At 39.6% G+C, this 19,577-nt stretch overlaps 1 protein-coding gene across 2 annotated transcripts in view; it reads right to left on the bottom strand.

The window, feature by feature from the left end:
• Window positions 1-19,577, bottom strand: part of GRM3 (glutamate metabotropic receptor 3) — a 209,395-nt gene that overhangs the window by 59,900 nt on the left and 129,918 nt on the right. For both annotated transcript variants that reach the window (XM_026018680.2, XM_072764166.1), the window contains one exon: window positions 10,064-10,919. In XM_026018680.2, coding sequence (XP_025874465.1) covers window positions 10,064-10,919 — 856 coding nt within the window. The remainder of the gene's footprint in view (window positions 1-10,063; window positions 10,920-19,577) is intronic.

Genomic DNA, 19,577 nt, shown 5'->3' with positions numbered 1-19,577 from the left:
GAAGTAAAACTGCCTTAATATGCAGATGACATGATATTATATATAGAAAACCCTTAAAGCTCCACCCAAAAACTGTTAAAACTAATCAACAAATTCAGTAAAGTTACAGGATACAAAATCAATATACAAAATCAGCTGTGTTTCTATGTGGTAACAATGACCTATCAGAGAAGTTGAGAAAATAGTCACATTTACAACAGCAAGAAAAAGAATAAAATACATGAAAATAAACTTAACCAGAGGTAAAGAATCTGTACACTAAAAACTGTAAGATGTTAATGAAACTGAAGACACAAGTAAATGGAAAGAAATTCTGTGCTCATGGATTGAAAGAATTTATCTTGTTAAAATATCCATTCTACCCAAAGTGATCTGCAGATTCAGTGCAATCCCTATTAAAATTCCAATGGCATTTTTCACAGAATTAGAAAAAAGAAATAAATTTGAATGGAACCACACAAGACTCCATCCAAATACCCAAAGCAATATTGAGAAAGGGGAACAAAGCTGGAAGTATCACACTCTAATTTCAAATAATATTATAAAGCTATAGTAATTAAAACAGAATGGTACTGGCATAAAATCAGACACATAGATAAAAACAGAATAGAAACAGAATAGAAAGCCCAGAAATAAACCCATGCATATATGGTTAATTAAAGTATGGCAAAGGAAGCAAGAATATACAATGGAGAAAGGATAGTCTTTTTAATATATGAAGCTGGGAAAACTGGACAGCTTCATGCAAAGGAATGAAACTGGATCCTTATCTTACACCATACATAAAAATCAAATTGAATAAATGAAAGACTTGAATATAAGACCTGATACCATAAAACTCCTAGAACAAAACACAGGGAGTAAGCTCCTTGACCTTAGTCTTGGCAATGATTTTTGGATTTGACATCAAAAACAAAGGCAACAAAAGCAAAAATAATCAAGTGAAATTACATCAAATGAAAAAGTTTTTGCATAGCAAAGAAAGCAATTGACAAAATGAAAAGGCAACCTATGGAATGGAAGAAAATATTTACCTACTATCTATGTGATAAAGGGTTAATATCTAAACTATATTAAAAGCTCATACAGCTCAGTTGCAACAAAGAGACAGACAATCCAATTTGAAAATGACCAGAGTAACTGAACAGATATTTTCCCAAAGAAGATATTCAAATAGCCAACTGGTACATGAAAAGACACTCAGCATCACTAATCATGAGAGAGATGCAAATCAAAACCACAAAGAGATATAATCACACACCTATCAGAATGGCTGTCATCAAACAGACATGTAACAAGTGTCAACAAGGATATGGAGAAAAGGTAACTCTTGTACACTGTTGGTAGGAATGTAAACTGGTACAGCTACTGTAACAAACAGTATAGAGGTTTCTCACAAAGTTAAAAAAAAAACCTACCCCATCTCACATCTTGGTTTATCCCCAAGGGAAATGAAAACGGAATATTGAGAAGATATTTACATTCTTACACTCATTATAGCATTATTTACAATAGCCAAGATACGTAAACAACCTAATTGTCAACAGATGAAGAGATAAGATGTGGTATATATATATATATATATATATATATATATATATATATATACACACAACTGAATATTATTCAGCCATGAAAAAGAAGGAAATCCTGCCATTTGGGACAGTATGGGACACCTTGGAGGCATTATGCTAAACGAAATAAGTCAGACAGAGAAAGACAAATACCATATTATATCGTTTATATGTGAAATCTAAAAAAAACCTGAACTCATAGAAACAGATTAGAAAAGTTGTTTACCTGGGGCTAGGGGGTTGGGGGAAATGGGAAGATGTTGGTCAAAGAATATAACCTTCCAGTTGTAAGATGAATAAATTCTTGGGACCTAATGTACAACATGGTGATTGTAGTTAATAATATTGTATTATATGTTTGAAAGTTGCTAAGAGAATAGTTTTAAAATGTTCTTACCATGAAAAAGTAGTGGTAATTATGTGATGGGATGAAGGTGTTAGCTAATGCTGTGATGGTTATCATTCTGCAACAAATAAGTATCAAATGAACACATTGTACATCTTCCACTTAAAAATGTTATATATCAATTTTATCTCAACAAACCTGGAAGAAAATTTTTTCAAAATTAAAAAAACAAAAAATATTGTCATAGAACATCTAATCATGTTTGGTTCAGTGGCTTAGTGTGTGTATGAACATAATTTTGTATTTGAGATATTATTTTGGAAATGTAATATATGGTCAACTCTGTGCTAGTGAAACTGTTTATAATTTGTTATGGAATTAAGTTTCTGAATATTCTGAAATGTTACTTAGTACTGTAACTTCCGGGGACTCTGCTACCTTACCAAATTCTAATTTATCCTAGACAGTGGGATGAATCCTTTAACTATCATAGTTTTGAAATGAACTAGATACAAGGGATAGCTGGAAGGCTCAGTGGTTAAGTATCTGCCTTCGGCTCAGCCCATGATCCTGGAGACCCGGGATTGAGTCCCACATCGGGCTCCCTGCATGGAGCCTGCTTCTCCCTCTGCCTGTGTCTCTGCCTCTCTCTCTCTCTCTCTCTCTCTCTCTCTCAATGTATCTCTCATGAATGAATGAATGAATGAATGAATAAATAAATAAATAAATAAATAAATAAAATCTTAAAAAAAAAAAAAGAAATGAACTGATACAAATGAGGGCTTATACTACCACAGGTATAATGCTAGGAGTTTGGAGGAAAAAAATGTGAAGAATGACTATGTAACTTTTCCTGGTGATATCACAAAGAGTGACTAATGATACTATGGACACTTGTTGAATGTTCGAAGTAAAAGAGAGGTGAGAATAGTGACCAGGCATTGAATTCTTCAGCCATCCTCAGCACCTGCTCCTCAGGATGCAACATCACATCCTTAATCTTCAGAAGCTGTGCTTACTGCTCAGGTGTTAGGACAACTTTGTTAGGTTCCTGGGAAGGTTTACTAAACCCAGTTCTGGGAAAGATCCCCTATGATCTCCTGCTTCATTAGATGACAATTTAGTCTTTTAAAAGTCCTCTATTTTAGCATATAATTGCCATGATAGAAAATTTTTTTCTGAATCCATCAGGAACACTTCCCTTTATCTATTTTGGCTTTCTAGTGTTCTGTCAAAGATGAGTAGAAGCACAAAGAGATATGGAAGTAGAAAAACATGTGTTTCCAATTCAACTGAAATTAGAAACTTTTAAAGACCGGGTTATTGTGGGAGAACACCAGGTGTCCCACAGGTCAGGAACATAGGCTAAACTTATTTTTAAACTATATGTTAGCTATAGTGTTAGAAAATGCTCAGAATATTTTCCTCAATCTCCAGACACTTTTGTAAGTGACAGTCCTATAAATACACCACAGTGTCCAAAAAGCCTGGAAACATCTAGAAGATAGTATATTCATTGTACGTTTTTCTGATTGTCAGGGTGGTGGAACTCATTTCTTTCATACTTCATGAGGGATGATTATTTTTTTTCCTGCTTTCTAGACAGGATGGCTCTTCCAATGAATCATAAAGATTTTGAAATAATAATAATAGTAACTATATGATAATAATAATAATAAGCATCAGCAGCAGAAAGCTCAAGTCAAAGTGGAAAATGAAGTTTTCTAGAGCCTCCTGTTCTCCACTGTGTGACCTTAAAATGAGCATCATTTCTCAAGCTTCTAAGACACCAAAGCACAGATGCATGGTGCATAAACAAATAAGTAGCCACATTAGTGGTGTCCTCTGGGGGTTTAAATCTTATTCTTGTGGCCCCAGGAAGCTGACCAAAGAGAAAAGGGAAGAAAGAAGTACAGGATATTTATCTTTACATTTTGGAAATGCTTTTGATCAGCAGAGCTGGAACAAGTTTCTGTGCTTTTGTGGGAACTACAAATGTTCCAGGGAAGGAAGCAAGATCAAGAGCAGTTTGCTCTTTCAGGGACTTCAAAGCCCATTCATCTAAAGATGTGGCCATTACCATTTTGGCTTCCTCGCTGTGCCTTGGATGGCCCTGTACTTTTCAAGAGGAGAGCCTTGCTGGGTTGGGGCCAGCTCAAACATATTCCTTGGAGTGCAGTGTTCCAGAAAATCTGCCCTTCCTGGCCTGTGCTCTGTGATTACAGTCTCAACCAGGAGTGCTCCTTGGACCTACTCGATGAGTCAGACACAGAGGTGAGTGGGACAGGGTGGCCGGACTACTCATTTCCTGCCTCTGTTCCTATTCCAGGTGTGGAGAATTGTAAACATAAGAACAAGGCTGCACCATCCCCACCAGGCTCCAGGTCTCTGATCTCAGCAGCCTGTCTCCTTACTGAGACCAAGAAATGACCATACCTCACTTCCCCGTGCCCTACCTCCCCAAAAAAGAAAAAAAGAAGCACCAACCAAATGAGCAACAACAACAAAAAATGCCAATGCTGTGTGTTTCTCCAGTCCTATTATGACCACAGGTCCAGCATATGACTTGTCCTCTTCACTTGCAAGTCAGACCTGGGAGTGAGATTTGTTCAGTGAGCTGAAGACTTCTTCTGGGCCCAACTTAAGATATGTAATAGCTTTCCAATGCAAAACAGAAACTGAAATCAAAAGAGAACATAAAAACTAGGGCAAGACCCTAGTACCACAAGCCCAATAATCCTGCTTCTATCATTGAGTGGCCCCATGATGCAGGGACCTCATCTGTCCAGTTCATGGTTGTATCCCCAGGTCCTAGTATGAAATCTAAACACACCTGTGGAATGAATGACTAAAGCAGGACCTTGGTGTCACCTATTTCATTATGTGATCTTGGATAAATTTCCTATTGTGTCAAGTTCTCAATTTCTCTCTTCTCAAACATTCAGCCCACCCACCCTTGTGAGTCACACAGAGAAATTCCATGAATGTTATTTCCAAGAGAATGCCTCTTCGATAGAGGTTATGTCTTGGAGCACCTCTGGCAGTATGTTCAGTAAGTGGGAGCTCTTCCTTTTCTCTTTTGAATTGGGTGTACTCTGGTTACCACATCACTCTGACAGTTGAGTTCACTTTTATGTGCTTCAGTAAGTGAAGATAATAATGCTGACATCCTGAATTTCCACCTCTGTCAAGTGAGGAGTAGGGGAAAGTTCATCTTTGAGGAAGGCCTTTTGTCACTCTATGATTTTATTCTCCTCCACTTTCTGGAATTGGTCTCAGAATAAAAAGTGAGAGAGATTGCACTGTACTGTGAACACACAGAAGTGACAGTGATACTGCATTTCTTTGGATGTTTAATAGCCCTCTCTATTTCCTCTGTTTTTAACTGACTTGGTAGTTGAAGCTTTCCTTTTGGATGATGAGCACATGGAATTTTACTCAAAGTAATTTTGAAAAGTCAAATGACAACAAACATAATTTGCATTTAAATATTTCTTTCAGAATTCTGGATGACATGGCTCTTTCAGATGGAAATCACTTTGCTAATAACAAAAAAAGCTTTGATAAAAAATTTTAATATCCTAAGGTTTAGATTCTAAGGCTCAGCTTCCAAAGTTGAGTGTTTTATGAACTACCTCAGCTCCAACTAATTGGGAAAGTGGCCCAGGAGTATTAAAGGAATCATAAAAAGGAGAACAGAAAGAAACATATGTCAAACTTATTGATGAATGGATAAAGAAGATGTGGTATATATATATACAATGGAATATTCCTCAGCCATTAGAAACGACAAATACCCACCATTTGCTTCAACGTGGATGGAACTGGAGGGTATTATGCTGAGTGAAGTAAGTCAATCGGAGAAGGACAAACATTATATGGTCTCATTCATTTGGGGAATATAAAAAAATAGTGAAAGGGAATAAAGGGGAAAGGAGAGAAAATGAGTGGGAAATATCAGAGAGGGTGACGGAACGCGAGAGACTCCTAACTCTGAGAAATGAACAAGGAGTGGTGGAAGGGGAGGTGGGCGAGGGCATGGGGTGACTGGGTGACGAGCACTGAGCAGGGCACTTGACGGGATGAGCACTGGATGTAATGCTATATGTTGGCAAATCAAACTCCAATAAAAACATATAAAAAAAATAAAATCTGAAAGTGAAAAAAAGGTATTAGAAAGATGGAATTTGTAGAAAATTTCATTTTCAGAGCATCTTTTGTTTCAAAAATAAAATGATCTTTAAAAAAACCCAAACTTCTTAATTGATCGTCTTTCATTCCTTCAATCAACATCCCATTTATATCCAATGTATGTCAGAAATGATATTACGTATCTGGGATCAAGGTCCTCAGTATCCCAGGGTCCTTGGTGACACACAAAAGCAACCCTGAACGTGTTGACTGGATTTCAGTCTCTACTCCTGCCATTAACCAGATGATGACCTTGGACAAATCATTGTGGCTTTTGGGGCATCATCTATAAAACAGGGATGGATAACGGATCCAGAGCTAATGCTGTTGGTTTTAAATTTATCTCAATTACAATGACAGAACATAACTAAAGGACAGTGTTTAGGTAATAGCAAACCATTCTAGAAGTCATAACCTTCTCTTTGTTGAAGTTCATTTCTTAGTGAACACAATATATACATTAAATTTTCATAAAAATAACATTATAAATCTATTGTTTTTCTCATTTCTTATTCCTTTAGTAAACATTTATGTAATGCCCACTCTGTACCAAAAACTGTGTTGGGTATTTGAGATCAGTGATGAAACATACATTCTCTGCCTTGGAAAAGTTCACAACGCAGTAGTGGAGATAGAGAACGAAATACGAGTTTGGATGTCTAGCAATCTTTATAATCAACGAATATTTACTGAGCACCCTTTATGCTTGAGCTATGTCAGTGAAAAAAATTGATAATGATTTCTGTTTTCATGGAGTTTATATTCAAGTGTGAAGATCAAACAATGGAGAATAAACATGAAAATAAATGCAGTGGTATGAGAGAAAGTGCAAAAATCATGGTGTATTGAAGAAGTAGAGCAGTTGAGAGAGAATTGGGGACACCTGTGGTGGGGTGGGGGCAGTGAATTCTTATTTTCAGAAGGATTTCCTGGTGAGCTTCACTGAAAAGCTAACACTGAAGTGAAGGCTTGAAGGAAGCAAGAGAATTAACTAACTATAGGAATATGTGGGGATAGGGCATTAAAGGCAGAGAGAACTGCCAGTGAAAAAGCCCTGAGTTTGCAAACACGGGTGGCTGGAGCAAAGGGAGAAACAGGGAGAGTGAAAGGTGATGACAGGAGAGCAAGAGGGACAGGGAGAGGGTGGATCGGGGAAGACCTCTGTGGGGCATTGCAAGGATTTTTTGACTTTTACTGTTGGGTGAAATGAGAGACCTCCCTAAGAGGTTGTGAACAGAGGAGTGACTTGCTCTAAGATTTAAAAGGGCACCCTGGCTGCCATGTAGGGAATGGATTTTGGAGGCTGGGATGGAGGAGGGAAAGATGAATCAATTGGAAAGCTTTTGGAGAAATGTAGCCTACAGAAGTTGGTGGCTTGGGCCAGGGTGGTAGCAGTGGAAACCAAATAAGTGAAGGTACTAGATAGGCAGATGCCGTGAGAGGTTCTAGGTGAAGGAAACAGACATGCACATTACATGTACATTTCATGTATAGAGGCTACAAAGACAAAAAAAAAAAAAAAAAAAGCATGATGTGGCTGCAACTATCTCTTGCCAGAAGAACTTTGGAACAAATGCAGTGAGTACAAGCAGATGGCTGGAAGAGGACTTTTCCAATCCAGATGAGCAAAGACTTTTTTGCTGTTTACTATTGTGCTTAGTCCATTGTGTCAATATTTAAGTTAGAAAAATAGAGATACTATTTCAGAAAAAAAAAAAACTAAAAAAAAAAAAACCCTCTGCTTTCCTATAGATAACTAGGTTAGCCTTATTTTTCAAATGTACATATTTAGCTCATTTAGCATCTCAGTGTCCTCCCATAGTAAGGTATTTTCTTGTCCAATTCTCACATTACTAAGCGCTGTGGCACTGGTGGCTGGTCTAAGTTGCCTCTCTACTCTGTAGTTTCCCTCTGTTTTCCACCCTTCTACCCTCTTCAGAAGTGGAGAATGCCTGGTAATGTTGAACAAATTGAGAAGGCTAAAATAGCACTTTGTGGTCAAGTTGACGAAGCTGAACCAAATTGTAGAATCAAAGCCAGTAACTGAACAAGACAGACAAAAAAGCAGATACTTTGTTTTATTTATCCAAATAAATATTTATCGAGGCCTTATTTCCTCACTTTTCTTTGCCACTTAAGACTGAGTCTGTGAAATGGAGGAAAAGATTTTGATTACATAAAACACCTTGCAAGGGCTCCCTAAAATCTAAGAACTCCCTTTATAGTAGCTACTGATGAGCGGGCAGATTTGTGTACTTGCATACTAAGGAGTAAAGAATGAACTAGAATAATAAGGTTAATGAATACGTGTGGTGAATAGAGATAAATACTAAGCCCAAGGGCAGTCAGAAGGGGGTAGGGAGGATGCTTATCTTATCTATCTTTAAGATTTAAGTGCATCATAGATGACTATTTACAGATACCTGTGAAACTCATTTATATTTAGAGCAACAATATTCTTTTTTTTTTTTTTTAACTGATTCTGTGATCCATTCTTATTTTCTGGAGACGTCAGTGGAAACTGATCTGGGATTTTGAGATAAATGGTGATTTGATATTATATATAAAGTAGATATTTGTTGTTTCTATGTGGAATGCACCCGTAGGAATACAAGGCACAGAATGAGTTTAATCTCTACCACTTATATACAGTCATTCTAATGGAAAGAGGTATTTGGTAGATGAAAAGGAGAAATTACTGACATAACATATTTCCACTACTTTTGGCTCTCTCTGGGTAGAATGAGAAACAGATGTGCAAAATTCAGGCTGGTAATTTCTGTGCTTATTTTCAAGGCTAGTTTAGGAATTAGAATTTTGGGATAGGAACCAATGGTTCCTCTCTCAGTCCTTCCAGTGAGTTTTCAGGTCATTTGACTTCCAAGTGATCATCTATAATGGCGATGTGAGAACTGCCACTTATTCCAGTAACAGTATGATCTGAGCATACAAATTTTCATGTCTGCGGGGAGAAACCAACTGCAACAGACTACACAGATAAGAATGATGCCCTAATGGCATAGGAGATGATTATTAGTGATTCAGGCAAATGAAAGCATTTTATCACTATATTTTGGGCATCAAGGTTTTTTGTTTTTTTTTTTTTTCCGCTCTATATTACTTACCATTTATGATTTGGGGTAATGCTGAAGTCCTCAAAGCAGGATATCACATACACCTTCATAGAGAATACAAACCTAAAAATGTTGTGCTTTTTATGCTAGTAATGTATTGAAATGCCATGCTATCTTTACAAATACTTTACCATATTAGAATCAAATGAAGAGGAAACAAAAGCCGCTTCAAAGACACCTTTGCCTATTCACTACAATATCAGAATGACTTCCATCAGCCTTCAATTTGTTTGCACTCAGGCTCCCAGAAAAAGTTTCATTTCATAACATCATTTGAGAAAACCTACCACTCTTCATGCCCACATGGAAATGTTCCTGTACAAGCAGAAGAAATAAACTCAAATGTCTGGAAATCACCATGGTCTGAGTATTCTTCCCTTTTTGGCCCTAATTACCCTCTGAGAAAACAGCAGCTTTTTTTTTTTTTTTTTTTTCCCTCTCACCCACTGTGAAAGTTATGAGATTCTTTTGCTCAAATCACCCACAAGGAAGGCTTGGGAAGTTCACGTTCCTTAGAGAGTTGCCAATTCTGCTAAAGAAGATGAAATGCCCATATCACACGTGTCATACCCCACGGCCAGCAAGAGAGAGAACGAGTGTAGCGTGGCCACCGCAGGTCAGCCTAGCCTAGGGAGCCTTGCAATTTCACGTAGAGGGTCAGCCAAGGCATTCACTCAAAAATAAGAACATCGGGGCCATCACATGGCATCTTGGAACATCTGTGGGGGCCCTCTCGGTGATTTCTGGGTCAGGGGCAGAGGTACCGGATTCCGCCGGCTTACCCCGCGGAAGATGATGAGTAAAGGCTCCTCGCTTACCTGTGAAGTTAATTTTCAGCAAATAGTCCTTGTACAACTTCTTCCCGTCCAGGATCTTCATCGCATCGCAGAGCTTGGTGGTGTTGGGACAGAGCGTGCGCTGCATTTTGTGCAGGGCGTGCGCCATGGCGTACACGGCGTTCACCACGAACATGATCTTCGACTCCTGCTCGTAGTTGCTGCTGTCTATGGCCAAGTGCCTGTCGCACGCGCGCCGGTGGCTCCGCTTGTTCTGCAGGCTGCACTGGAACTTCTGCTCCCAGAAGTCCCGGAACCAGGGGTTGCGGTGGTTGGTGTAGGGGTCGAGGCTCTGGAAGTAGCGGTCGAACTGGCGCACGGGGTGCGAGGCCAGCTCCAGCGTGATGGCGCCGTCGGCCACGTGCTCGCTGCCCTTGACGATGCTCTCCTGCGCGCCCCAGCCGTCGCTGGCCACCCAGGTGAACGAGGCGTTGGCGCGGCCCGCGGCGGCCAGCAGCTCGCGCGAGTCGTCGCTGCGCATGAAGAGGACCACGACGCGCGCGTTGGGCTTCTGCAGCAGCTCGCGGATCACGCTGTCGTAGGACTTGCGGATGTTGGAGCGCCCCACCTTCTCGGCCGTGGCGATGCAGATGCTGCGCTGGCGCGCTTCCTGCTCGAAGGCCTCGATGCCCGTCTCCCCGTAGTCGCCCTCCGACGCCACGGTGGACACGTAGGTCCAGTTGAAGAAACGCAGGATCTCGGCCATGGCCTTGGCCTGGTAGAAGTCGGGGGGCACGGTCCTGGCGAAGTAGTCATAGCGCGACTTGTCGCTGAGTTTGGCGCTGGTGGACGCGTAGCTGATCTGAGGGATCTGGAAGAGGCGGAGCAGGTTCGCCACCTGGCGGGGAGGGAGAAAGCGACAGGGGCCCGTTTTAGCCGCCTGGAGGTGGTAGAGGGACGAGGAAAAGGAGTGATCCCACCCAGACTGTTCAGCCAGCCCCCGCTTTTCACCTCCGGACGGCTGACGTTTGCTTGGCCCTTTGCCAGACACCCCCCTCCCCGCCCCCCGCCTGGACACTGGGGTTGGGATACGAGGGAGGAGGTTTCCAGCAGGTTCTCTGTGCTCTGGGAAAGGGTATCCGTGGACAAATGAGAAGGGCGGGCCTGCCTGTCTCCTAGGCTTTTTTTTTTTTTTTTTTTTTTTTCCCTAGGCCTCGCAGGCTGCAATCCATCCTGTTCAGGTGTCTTCCCTGTGGTCAAGTTTCTGGAGCCTACCATAGCTCAGTCAGGCAGTGAGCTACAGGGAATTGGCCACACTGGCTTTTAGACAACTTGGCTGCGGTTGTATAGAGAGAGCCTGGGTGTTGTCTGATTCTCACTTCCCCCTCTTTTGCTAAAAATGGCCATCTCTGAAAGAGTTTAATTTGGGAACCTTATGCCACATGGACAGTCCAAATTAGACATTTATTATCTAGGTTAAGAAAAAAAAAATCAATTCTTTTTGGTCCACTCCAAATTGTAGGCATATGCTTTTCTAGACTTCCAAAAAGCTTGACCGACATTTTATTTGCTTTCCTTTTCCTTTTAAAATGTTGTTTCTGTTTGGACCATGTGGAAGGAAAGCACACAAATGCTATTCTGGTGGTATTTTTGATTAAAAAGCAAATAAGGAAGCATTAAAAACCTTATCAAGAAAGAACCATCTACTTCAAGATTTTAAAGCTTGAAAAAAGACTTAAAATTTGTTATGATTCACCTAATCAGTAATATTTCACCGTTCTTATTTATTGCAGAATAAAAAAAGGAAAATAACACTAGCTTATCAAGGGGCATTTTATGCATGGAGGATTTGCATGAATATATATCTCAAAATATCTGCACCCATTATATGCATATCTAATAATAAGTTTAATTTTTCCTGGATACTTCACATATTCTGAACACTTCTATCTCTGTACTGACTTCCCGTAAGTTACATAACATACGAATTGTATTTTAATCAGAAACAACATTGAATATTCTGGTATACTCTATGAGTACTTTGAAATTTTCCTTCTGGAAATTGTGGTTTCAGGCTTACATTTGACATGTAGGAAGCACAGCTTGAAATAGGCAGCTGTTAGCAAAGAGCACAAGTAACCTAAAACAACTGACATCTGAGTCCAGATTAATCATCATTTCATCTGGCAAAGGAAACCAACAGCCAAGTTCATACACAGCCACACAGCATGTTCTTGGAGATCTGGCCTGCTATTAAAACCAACACTTGATATAGCCCAAAGCTATCAAAAATGTTTTCTATATCTTTTCAAACCCTGGTACTTCTCACTTTAACTACAAATAAGAACAGCTAGAAAATCTGACACTGGCCATGCAAAACAAAGCAAATTTAAGAACCAAATCTTTCTTGCATTTGGTAAAAAAAAAAAATAATAATAATAATCTAGGATATGGATGAATTTGGAAAAATAGAGGTAAGCGGCTGAGAGGCTGGGTGGCTGAAGACTAGTATGCCATTTATTTCTTCTTTTATCAGGACCAGGATACCCTGAATAAAATGACCTGCATTGACTCATTTGAACACGGAAGTATTGCTTGTTTGTTCAGCTTGATTGATGTGGGAATAAGCATGTACTGTCATTACTTCTAGACTGATTACCTGGCTTCCTTCGGATTTCTGTACGATGGTGGCAGACTGGCAATAAGAGAGAGCCCTGTCTGTGCATAGGCTTGGCTTGGTAATGGTGTTTCCGGGTAGCACTGGAGAAGCTATCTCCTCTTGATGCTACAGTTTATGCTCATCTTCCAAGTTACATTCAGCAAGACCTTAACCCCTCAGGGAGGCAGGGAATGAAAGGACCTAAAAAGTGCCCAGAGATATTATTTTCTGGCAGCTAGGAGCCAAGAAAGTGCCAAAACTTTCTTCTCCCAGAGGGGCAGAAGTAATGAGGAGCTGCTTAAGAAAAGAGTTCTTGTCCGTTGACTGATAGGATCCTGTGGCTTCACGTCCACCTCTCCAGGATATCTGGAAACAATTTTTAGACAAGGCAGGCTGTACAATGGAATGAACTATGTATAGAATATCGTCAGTGTGAAAAGGATTCCCTGCACTGGGAAGGGCCACGATTAGCTGTGGCATGTTTGGGAGGATGGTGGGCTAGAATAAAACTGTGATTATTACAGTTATTATAATTATTCACAGTGTGTGGCTATGAATCTGAAAGGGGAAGAGCAGAAAGATATCCGGGTGGGAAGAACAGGGGAGAAGAACAGAAGCGATGTTGTGGCATACACCATGGATCGTCTAGCTGTTGTTGGTAGGAGCTTTCTTATTAACATAAAGCTTGAAACTAGGGTTGGGGGATATCCAGATAGTTGTCAGCTGGATGTTTCCTATCTCATTTGTCTAGAAAGTGGGCATCTGAAGCATTCCTGACTTGCTTTACTGGCCATATGGTTTCTCTGAGAAAGCATGAAGGAATAAGGGGAACTCCTACACTGGACATCATTTTAAAAGTAAAAGAAGAACCATTTGGGGATGGGGAAGTAATGTGAAATTTTGGAAGAAAATTATCCAATTATATTATTAGCAGGAGTGGAGGAAGGAGAGTGAGGATCAAGCTATATATATTTTAGCAAAAAATGGTTTAAAAGTAGAGGTACACTCCTCATGGACAGAGACTAAAAAGGTACATAGCTTAAGAGAGATAGAAATACTTAAAAAATAACTCCTACAATATAGAATAGATTCAGTAGAGCATGAAAGACAAGATCTCCAGACAACTCACTGGGTTGCTAGCCTACATGGGGACATTTGAGTGATAACAGAACTAGTGACAAGGGATGGTTGTTAGAGGCATGCCAGGTCCTCGGGCATGCCCACGGACAGCATAAAAGATGGGAATGAACCTGAGAGAAGGTTCTGTGTAAAACTAATGCACAGTATGTGAAAATGGAGGAAAGTGATTGCTTTTGAATTCATTTTGAATTTAAATTATGTTTCAGGAGAAGATTTGGTGAGAAGAATCATTGGCTAGTGAAGGTGATTCCAGATGGTGAAAGGAAAGATCATGTCCAGTCCCTCTGGCTTCTTCCTTTCTGCCAGTGAGAATGTTCTCTAACCTGGAGATGGTGATACAATTATTTGAAAACGTTCTCTCACATCAATGTGTGAGAGAAGACCAAACACAAACCCGTAATCATGTTATTTGAGTTTGCTTCCATTTCTGAGTTCTGGAAGAAATAGCAGATTAATCTATGGAATCACCATTAGTAATCTCTGAGAAATCAATAATGGGAGGACTGTCAGAGAGTGAAAAGGGAGGAGGAAGGGCAAATTCAGGAAATGTAAATTAAGAGTTGAATAAATCAATATGCAGGATGTATTTCGGTAACTCTACAATAGAGTTTTATTATTATTATTATTATTAGAGAGCATGCAAATGCTTAGAAAGGTACAGCACTGATTCACTAAGAATGAATTTCACTAGAGAACATCTCAGCATTAGTAGAACTATTTAGGGAAGAATTGTAGCCCTGGAGGACCTTGACTTCAACAAGGCATTAGTAATATTACTTGGAGTCTTGTGGAAAAAGGAAACTGATAGGAATTGGGTGAGAAAATTGAATGTATTCAAAGAGAACAGTTAGGAACAAAGTCTATGAGGTCGTCAAGTAAGATTAAATTTTTATCAGCGACCTTGCAAAAAAAAGTAAATAAGCCACATGATCTTTATGTTTTAGAGCTGGAAGGAACCATGAAAATGATCTAAGCCTTCTGTTTTATAGACGAGGAAGCTGAACCTCACAGGGTGAAGTGACTTTCCAGAATTTACACAAAATAAACAGAAAAGCTGAGAGCCTAATCTCTCGATTTCTCCATAGGACTAGACACCCTCCCTGGTAATAAGAGCATAGGGAGAGACATGAATTTATAGATTGAAGTTAAAATGACGAAAGTGAACAAAGAAGAAGACTAGGGGAAATGAGGTTACAAATGCAAAGCTGAGCATTGCAGTTCAGCACCAGAAATCCAAGGGGAGCTAAAATCAAAGATGGATTATTGAAGGGTTCACTCCCTTTAGACACCAGTTCACAATTCCTCAACAGTGAATAGGGAGGAACTATCCCACAGTCTCTATTCTTTGAGTTACTATTGACAGACTACCCTTTTTGGGAAGCCTTTTAAGGATCCCTTGTGCTTTTAATAGTCCTAATATTTTTGTGCCAGCTAGAGTTCTAGCTGTTGTAGATGTATTTTCTGCTTTAATTCCCATAGCAATGTTATGCAGTAGATACTACCATTAGCCTGTTGTATAGGTTGAGGAAGTGAGGCACAGAGTGCCTCAAGATCTTGCTAAAGAGCCCAAAGTGATAGGATTTGGCACTGTGTTCACCTTCCCAGACTTAATCTGTTCTGCAGTCCAAGCTCTGAACCTCTCCCATATGCAATTCTTCTCACTTATACTATGGGCATGATATATTTCAAGTTATAACATGTTTGTCTTTTTATAATTTCTGATAGCATAAGCTCCTTGATGTAAGGGCCATGAGTAATCACTCCTTGTTATCAAAAGTATATATATGTTTTTTTTTATTGTTCAATCTGTATTTTCCAGTGACTCCGTAAACATTTGTTTTCTGATTGGCCATCTTCAGAGATAACAGCAGTTGTCTGAGAATCCACTGGGAAATTTTAACTGTGAGTTTGAAAGCTTCAAGCTATAAATATCATGATCATGTTTGGCTTCATGATTTACGTGAGAAATGCACTGACCTTATGGCAGAGCCTGTTATTTCCTAGGGCTGGAGAGGCTGCACACAGATTTAACAGAACCCATTCCCCTATGTAGCACAGATTATAGTTTGATATTCAGTACTCACACACCTTGGAGTATCCATTTTCTGAATGGTTTGAATTTATGCAGGACTAGCCATTGCCATGTTTTCATTGTAACCTATATAAGTCACAAATATATCAACCCTGTTGGCTTGAGTAGAAACATTTAGAATGCTGGGCATGGCCAGGTACTATTACGCACTTTAGCAGATGACATGGTCTAAAATTAAGACTTCTTGTATTAATCTCATTTTTGTAGCTGCAAGCTGGAGTTATTTTAGGATGGGCATGAGCTGCAATAGTTGTCCAACAAACCAGTGTTACGTGTTGTTGACCACCTGCCACCATTTCCTCATTCTTATACCCTCCAGAGGAACTCAGTTCCATGTAATCCCTCCAATGTGTTATGTTTCCTGTCTATGCATTAAGTTCACTGTATACGATGTTCTCAAGTCTGCATGCTGTTGCACATGCTGTTCCTTCTGCTTAAAATGACCTTTACCACTTGTCTGCTCAGTGCCCTGGGAAACCTTTCTCGATGCCTCACTTGAAGCTGAGTTGTGCCCATTATCTGAGACTCTTGAGCTTCTTGATGTATTTTCCCCATGGTGTCAATCAAAGTATAATAATAATTTCTATTTGCTAATTCCTCTACTGGAACAAGAACTCCTAAGGACAGGGGATGTGTATTGTTAATTTCTGTTTCCTCCGTGCCTTGCAGAGTAGAGAGATGTTCCATAATGTTTGCTAAATGAATGAATTGATTAATGAGTGGGTAGTTTGCTGCTGTCCCATGTAATCTTTTCTATTACAAGGATAGATTTCTGTGGGGAAAAAATAGCTAGCCATTAGCAGGCAATGTAAAGATACTCTCAAACACTGTTGATAAACCATTTGGTGTGCAATGTGGATCCTTCGCTAATTATATTCAGTTCTCCACTAAAATGAGGTGACACACAAGACATGGAATTGGCTTAGACATTAAGGAATCTGGAGCAAAGAATTTCATACTATTAAAACTGATGTCTTCAAATTATCTCTGTGTCATTAATAAGGAGTACACAAAAGGGAGTCAGTATGATCAACTGGCCATGAAGCCAATGCCTTTTAGGCTAGAAAACTGTCTTTTTATTCAAAGGAAGGAAAACAAGGGGCCTTATCCATGAAATCTAGTTCTCGAATAACATAGACCTTAAGTAGGAGACATATAAATGTATATCTAGTGCAGGCTTCACCAAATGAACTGATAGTAAGGTCTGCTGGTAAGGTAAAGGTTTTCTGGAGACAAATGCACCGTGTACAGGATACAATACATATGCAGCCAGACACTCAGCACTATCATCATTTGCTCTCTTTTTCTTTCTTGGGAATGTCTAAAACTTTCCCTCTCCAATAATCAATATCTGATTGTGGACTGATTCTACTGTAGGCATCAAAATCATCCCTATGCACTTTTGGGAATTTTGAGTTAAAGACCAATTTATTTGGAAGTTTTACTTCTCATGACACTTTTTATCAAGTCAGGAGGACTCTTCTTTTTAGGACTCCAGGTGTCATGCTTCATTTCAATGATGTTCTGATCATGAGATCAAAAGGGTATGAACTGTGGGAAAGAGCTCAGATAATCCATTCTTTGATGTTGTGAAAAGGGAATATGAATTCGAAATTTCAGGCACCTGTGATCCTCCACATCAGTCCTGCGGCCACCCTTCCCATTCAGGATATCCATGATGTACCCATTTTAGACACGAGCTTTGTGCCTTCTGTGATGGCATAATGCCAAATACTTTATTCAACAGAAGACAGAAAAGGAGTGTGCGAGTTTAGAGTCTAGTAGAAATAGATTTCCTACTCGAGTGATTGTTCATTCACAAGGATGCTTTTCAGTGCTTTCATTGTCATTGGCATCTGAGACTATGCTAATACATGAACAGGAACAACAATGACTGATTTTTATGTGGAACTGTACTTACCTACAAGAGTTCCAGATGGTGAGAGGCATCAAATTTTTGCTTTCCAAGAGAAGTGCTATCTATAGTGCTGAAGTATATACATTTGAAAAATAACTCCTGTGGCTGTCCTGGGAATTAGAAGCTCAATAATAGCCTCCATGGGTTTGCCTTTGCATTCTTTGCTGCTCCTATCTCTTTAGGGCTGTTTTCTAAGAATAAGTCTATAACTTTAATTGTTTTATCACACATACAGTGCCGAAAGCTTTGTTTCATTCTTTTAATTAAACGATTATATATAAGCCTGGAAGAGAAACACTGAGTGCTGCACTTTGAACCATCTGCTGCCTTATAACACATGTTATTACATAAAGCAGGTTTTAAAAGTTGTGCTGGTAAGAAACCTCAGTGACCCTTCTATTTCAAATGATAAAGTTGCACGGTTAGCTGTACAAAATCCCGGATTGGCTTGTATTTTAAACTGCAACTGGAGGTGGTATATAGTTGAGAAACTGCCTGAGGAATTCAAGCTGTTCACATCACATGAGTTATCTGCCCATAAAGGATGCCAATCATATTGTTATTGTGGAAAGGATTAGTCATTTTTTTTTTTTTGGACCACACTACCTGCAGCACATCTGGGAACATTTTGCATGAAAACAGTTGATTGCAGCCCATGTCTGAAGGCCAGAGATTAATCTGGATTTAGGAAATCACATAATAGAGTGCAGCAAATGCCAGTTTACTCAGTAATCTGCAAAAGTCACTAACTCTTACATGCTGTAGCCCCAAAACACCAAAGATTCATATTGCCTTTCCTATTCAACAGCATGACTCAGTTCCAATGATTTTGTATTGGCGGTCCAGACAAAGGATTCCTTATTCATGGCAAAAACTTACAAAAATGGCTTGAAGTTAACCTGATTTCTATCCCAACCTGTCCTGAAATCATTGTACTCCACACCTGTGGTTTCCAACCCAGATAGTAATGCACTTTCATTCTCGTCATTTGTGACAAAAGGATTTATAAATAGAAAGGTTATCCATTTTGGCATTCTCATAGCTGAAATGATATGCAGACCATATAGATCCCTTGAGTCACATTTTTTTCAGGAGACCAGCCATAAGACGTCAAGTTTCTCATAATGACAATGCCACTCTGCATTGGGCAAGTGTCTGTCTTGCTCCCTTATCTCAGGAATAACTTTACTTCCTCTGACTTAGCAAGTACTTGCAAGAAGAACCAGAAGGCATTTTGCCCACTGAATCAGTCTGTGTCTAATTTTTTTTTCTTTTTTTCCCTCCATGAATTTATTTTCACGAGAATTCGTGGAACTGAATTCATTTGAGTTCTAGTCACTAATAATGGGATTAAAAGGCCAATGGCAGATCTGGTCCAGAGTATATTAATGTTTATCAGCCACACCAGCAAAAGCATGGTTCCCAGGATGACCTGACACCATCAGACCTGTTAGAAGCATGTCCTTTAGTACCTTTGGTATTGACTTTTCTTTCAACAGAGCTGTTGGGATGAAAGCAGATAGTGTTGTGGTTGAATGCTCAGGGTTGGAATCAAATGGGCCAAAATTTGGAGTCCCACCTCCTTCCTTCACTAGTTGTGTCCCTTAGGCAAATTATTTTAACTCCTTGAGCTTCAGTTTCTTCATCTATAGAAAGGAAATAATAGTAGCCCCTTGCTTGAAGAGTTATGTGAGGATGTAGTCATAACACATGTGAAGTACTTGGCTCACTGGCCAGCACTTAGTAA

The sequence above is a fragment of the Vulpes vulpes genome, chromosome 7 (genome assembly GCF_048418805.1).
Source record: "Vulpes vulpes isolate BD-2025 chromosome 7, VulVul3, whole genome shotgun sequence".
In the NCBI taxonomy this organism is placed as follows: Eukaryota; Metazoa; Chordata; class Mammalia; order Carnivora; family Canidae; genus Vulpes; species Vulpes vulpes.
Note: the sequence above shows the minus strand (reverse complement) of the source record. Positions and strands in the feature narration are given on the sequence as shown.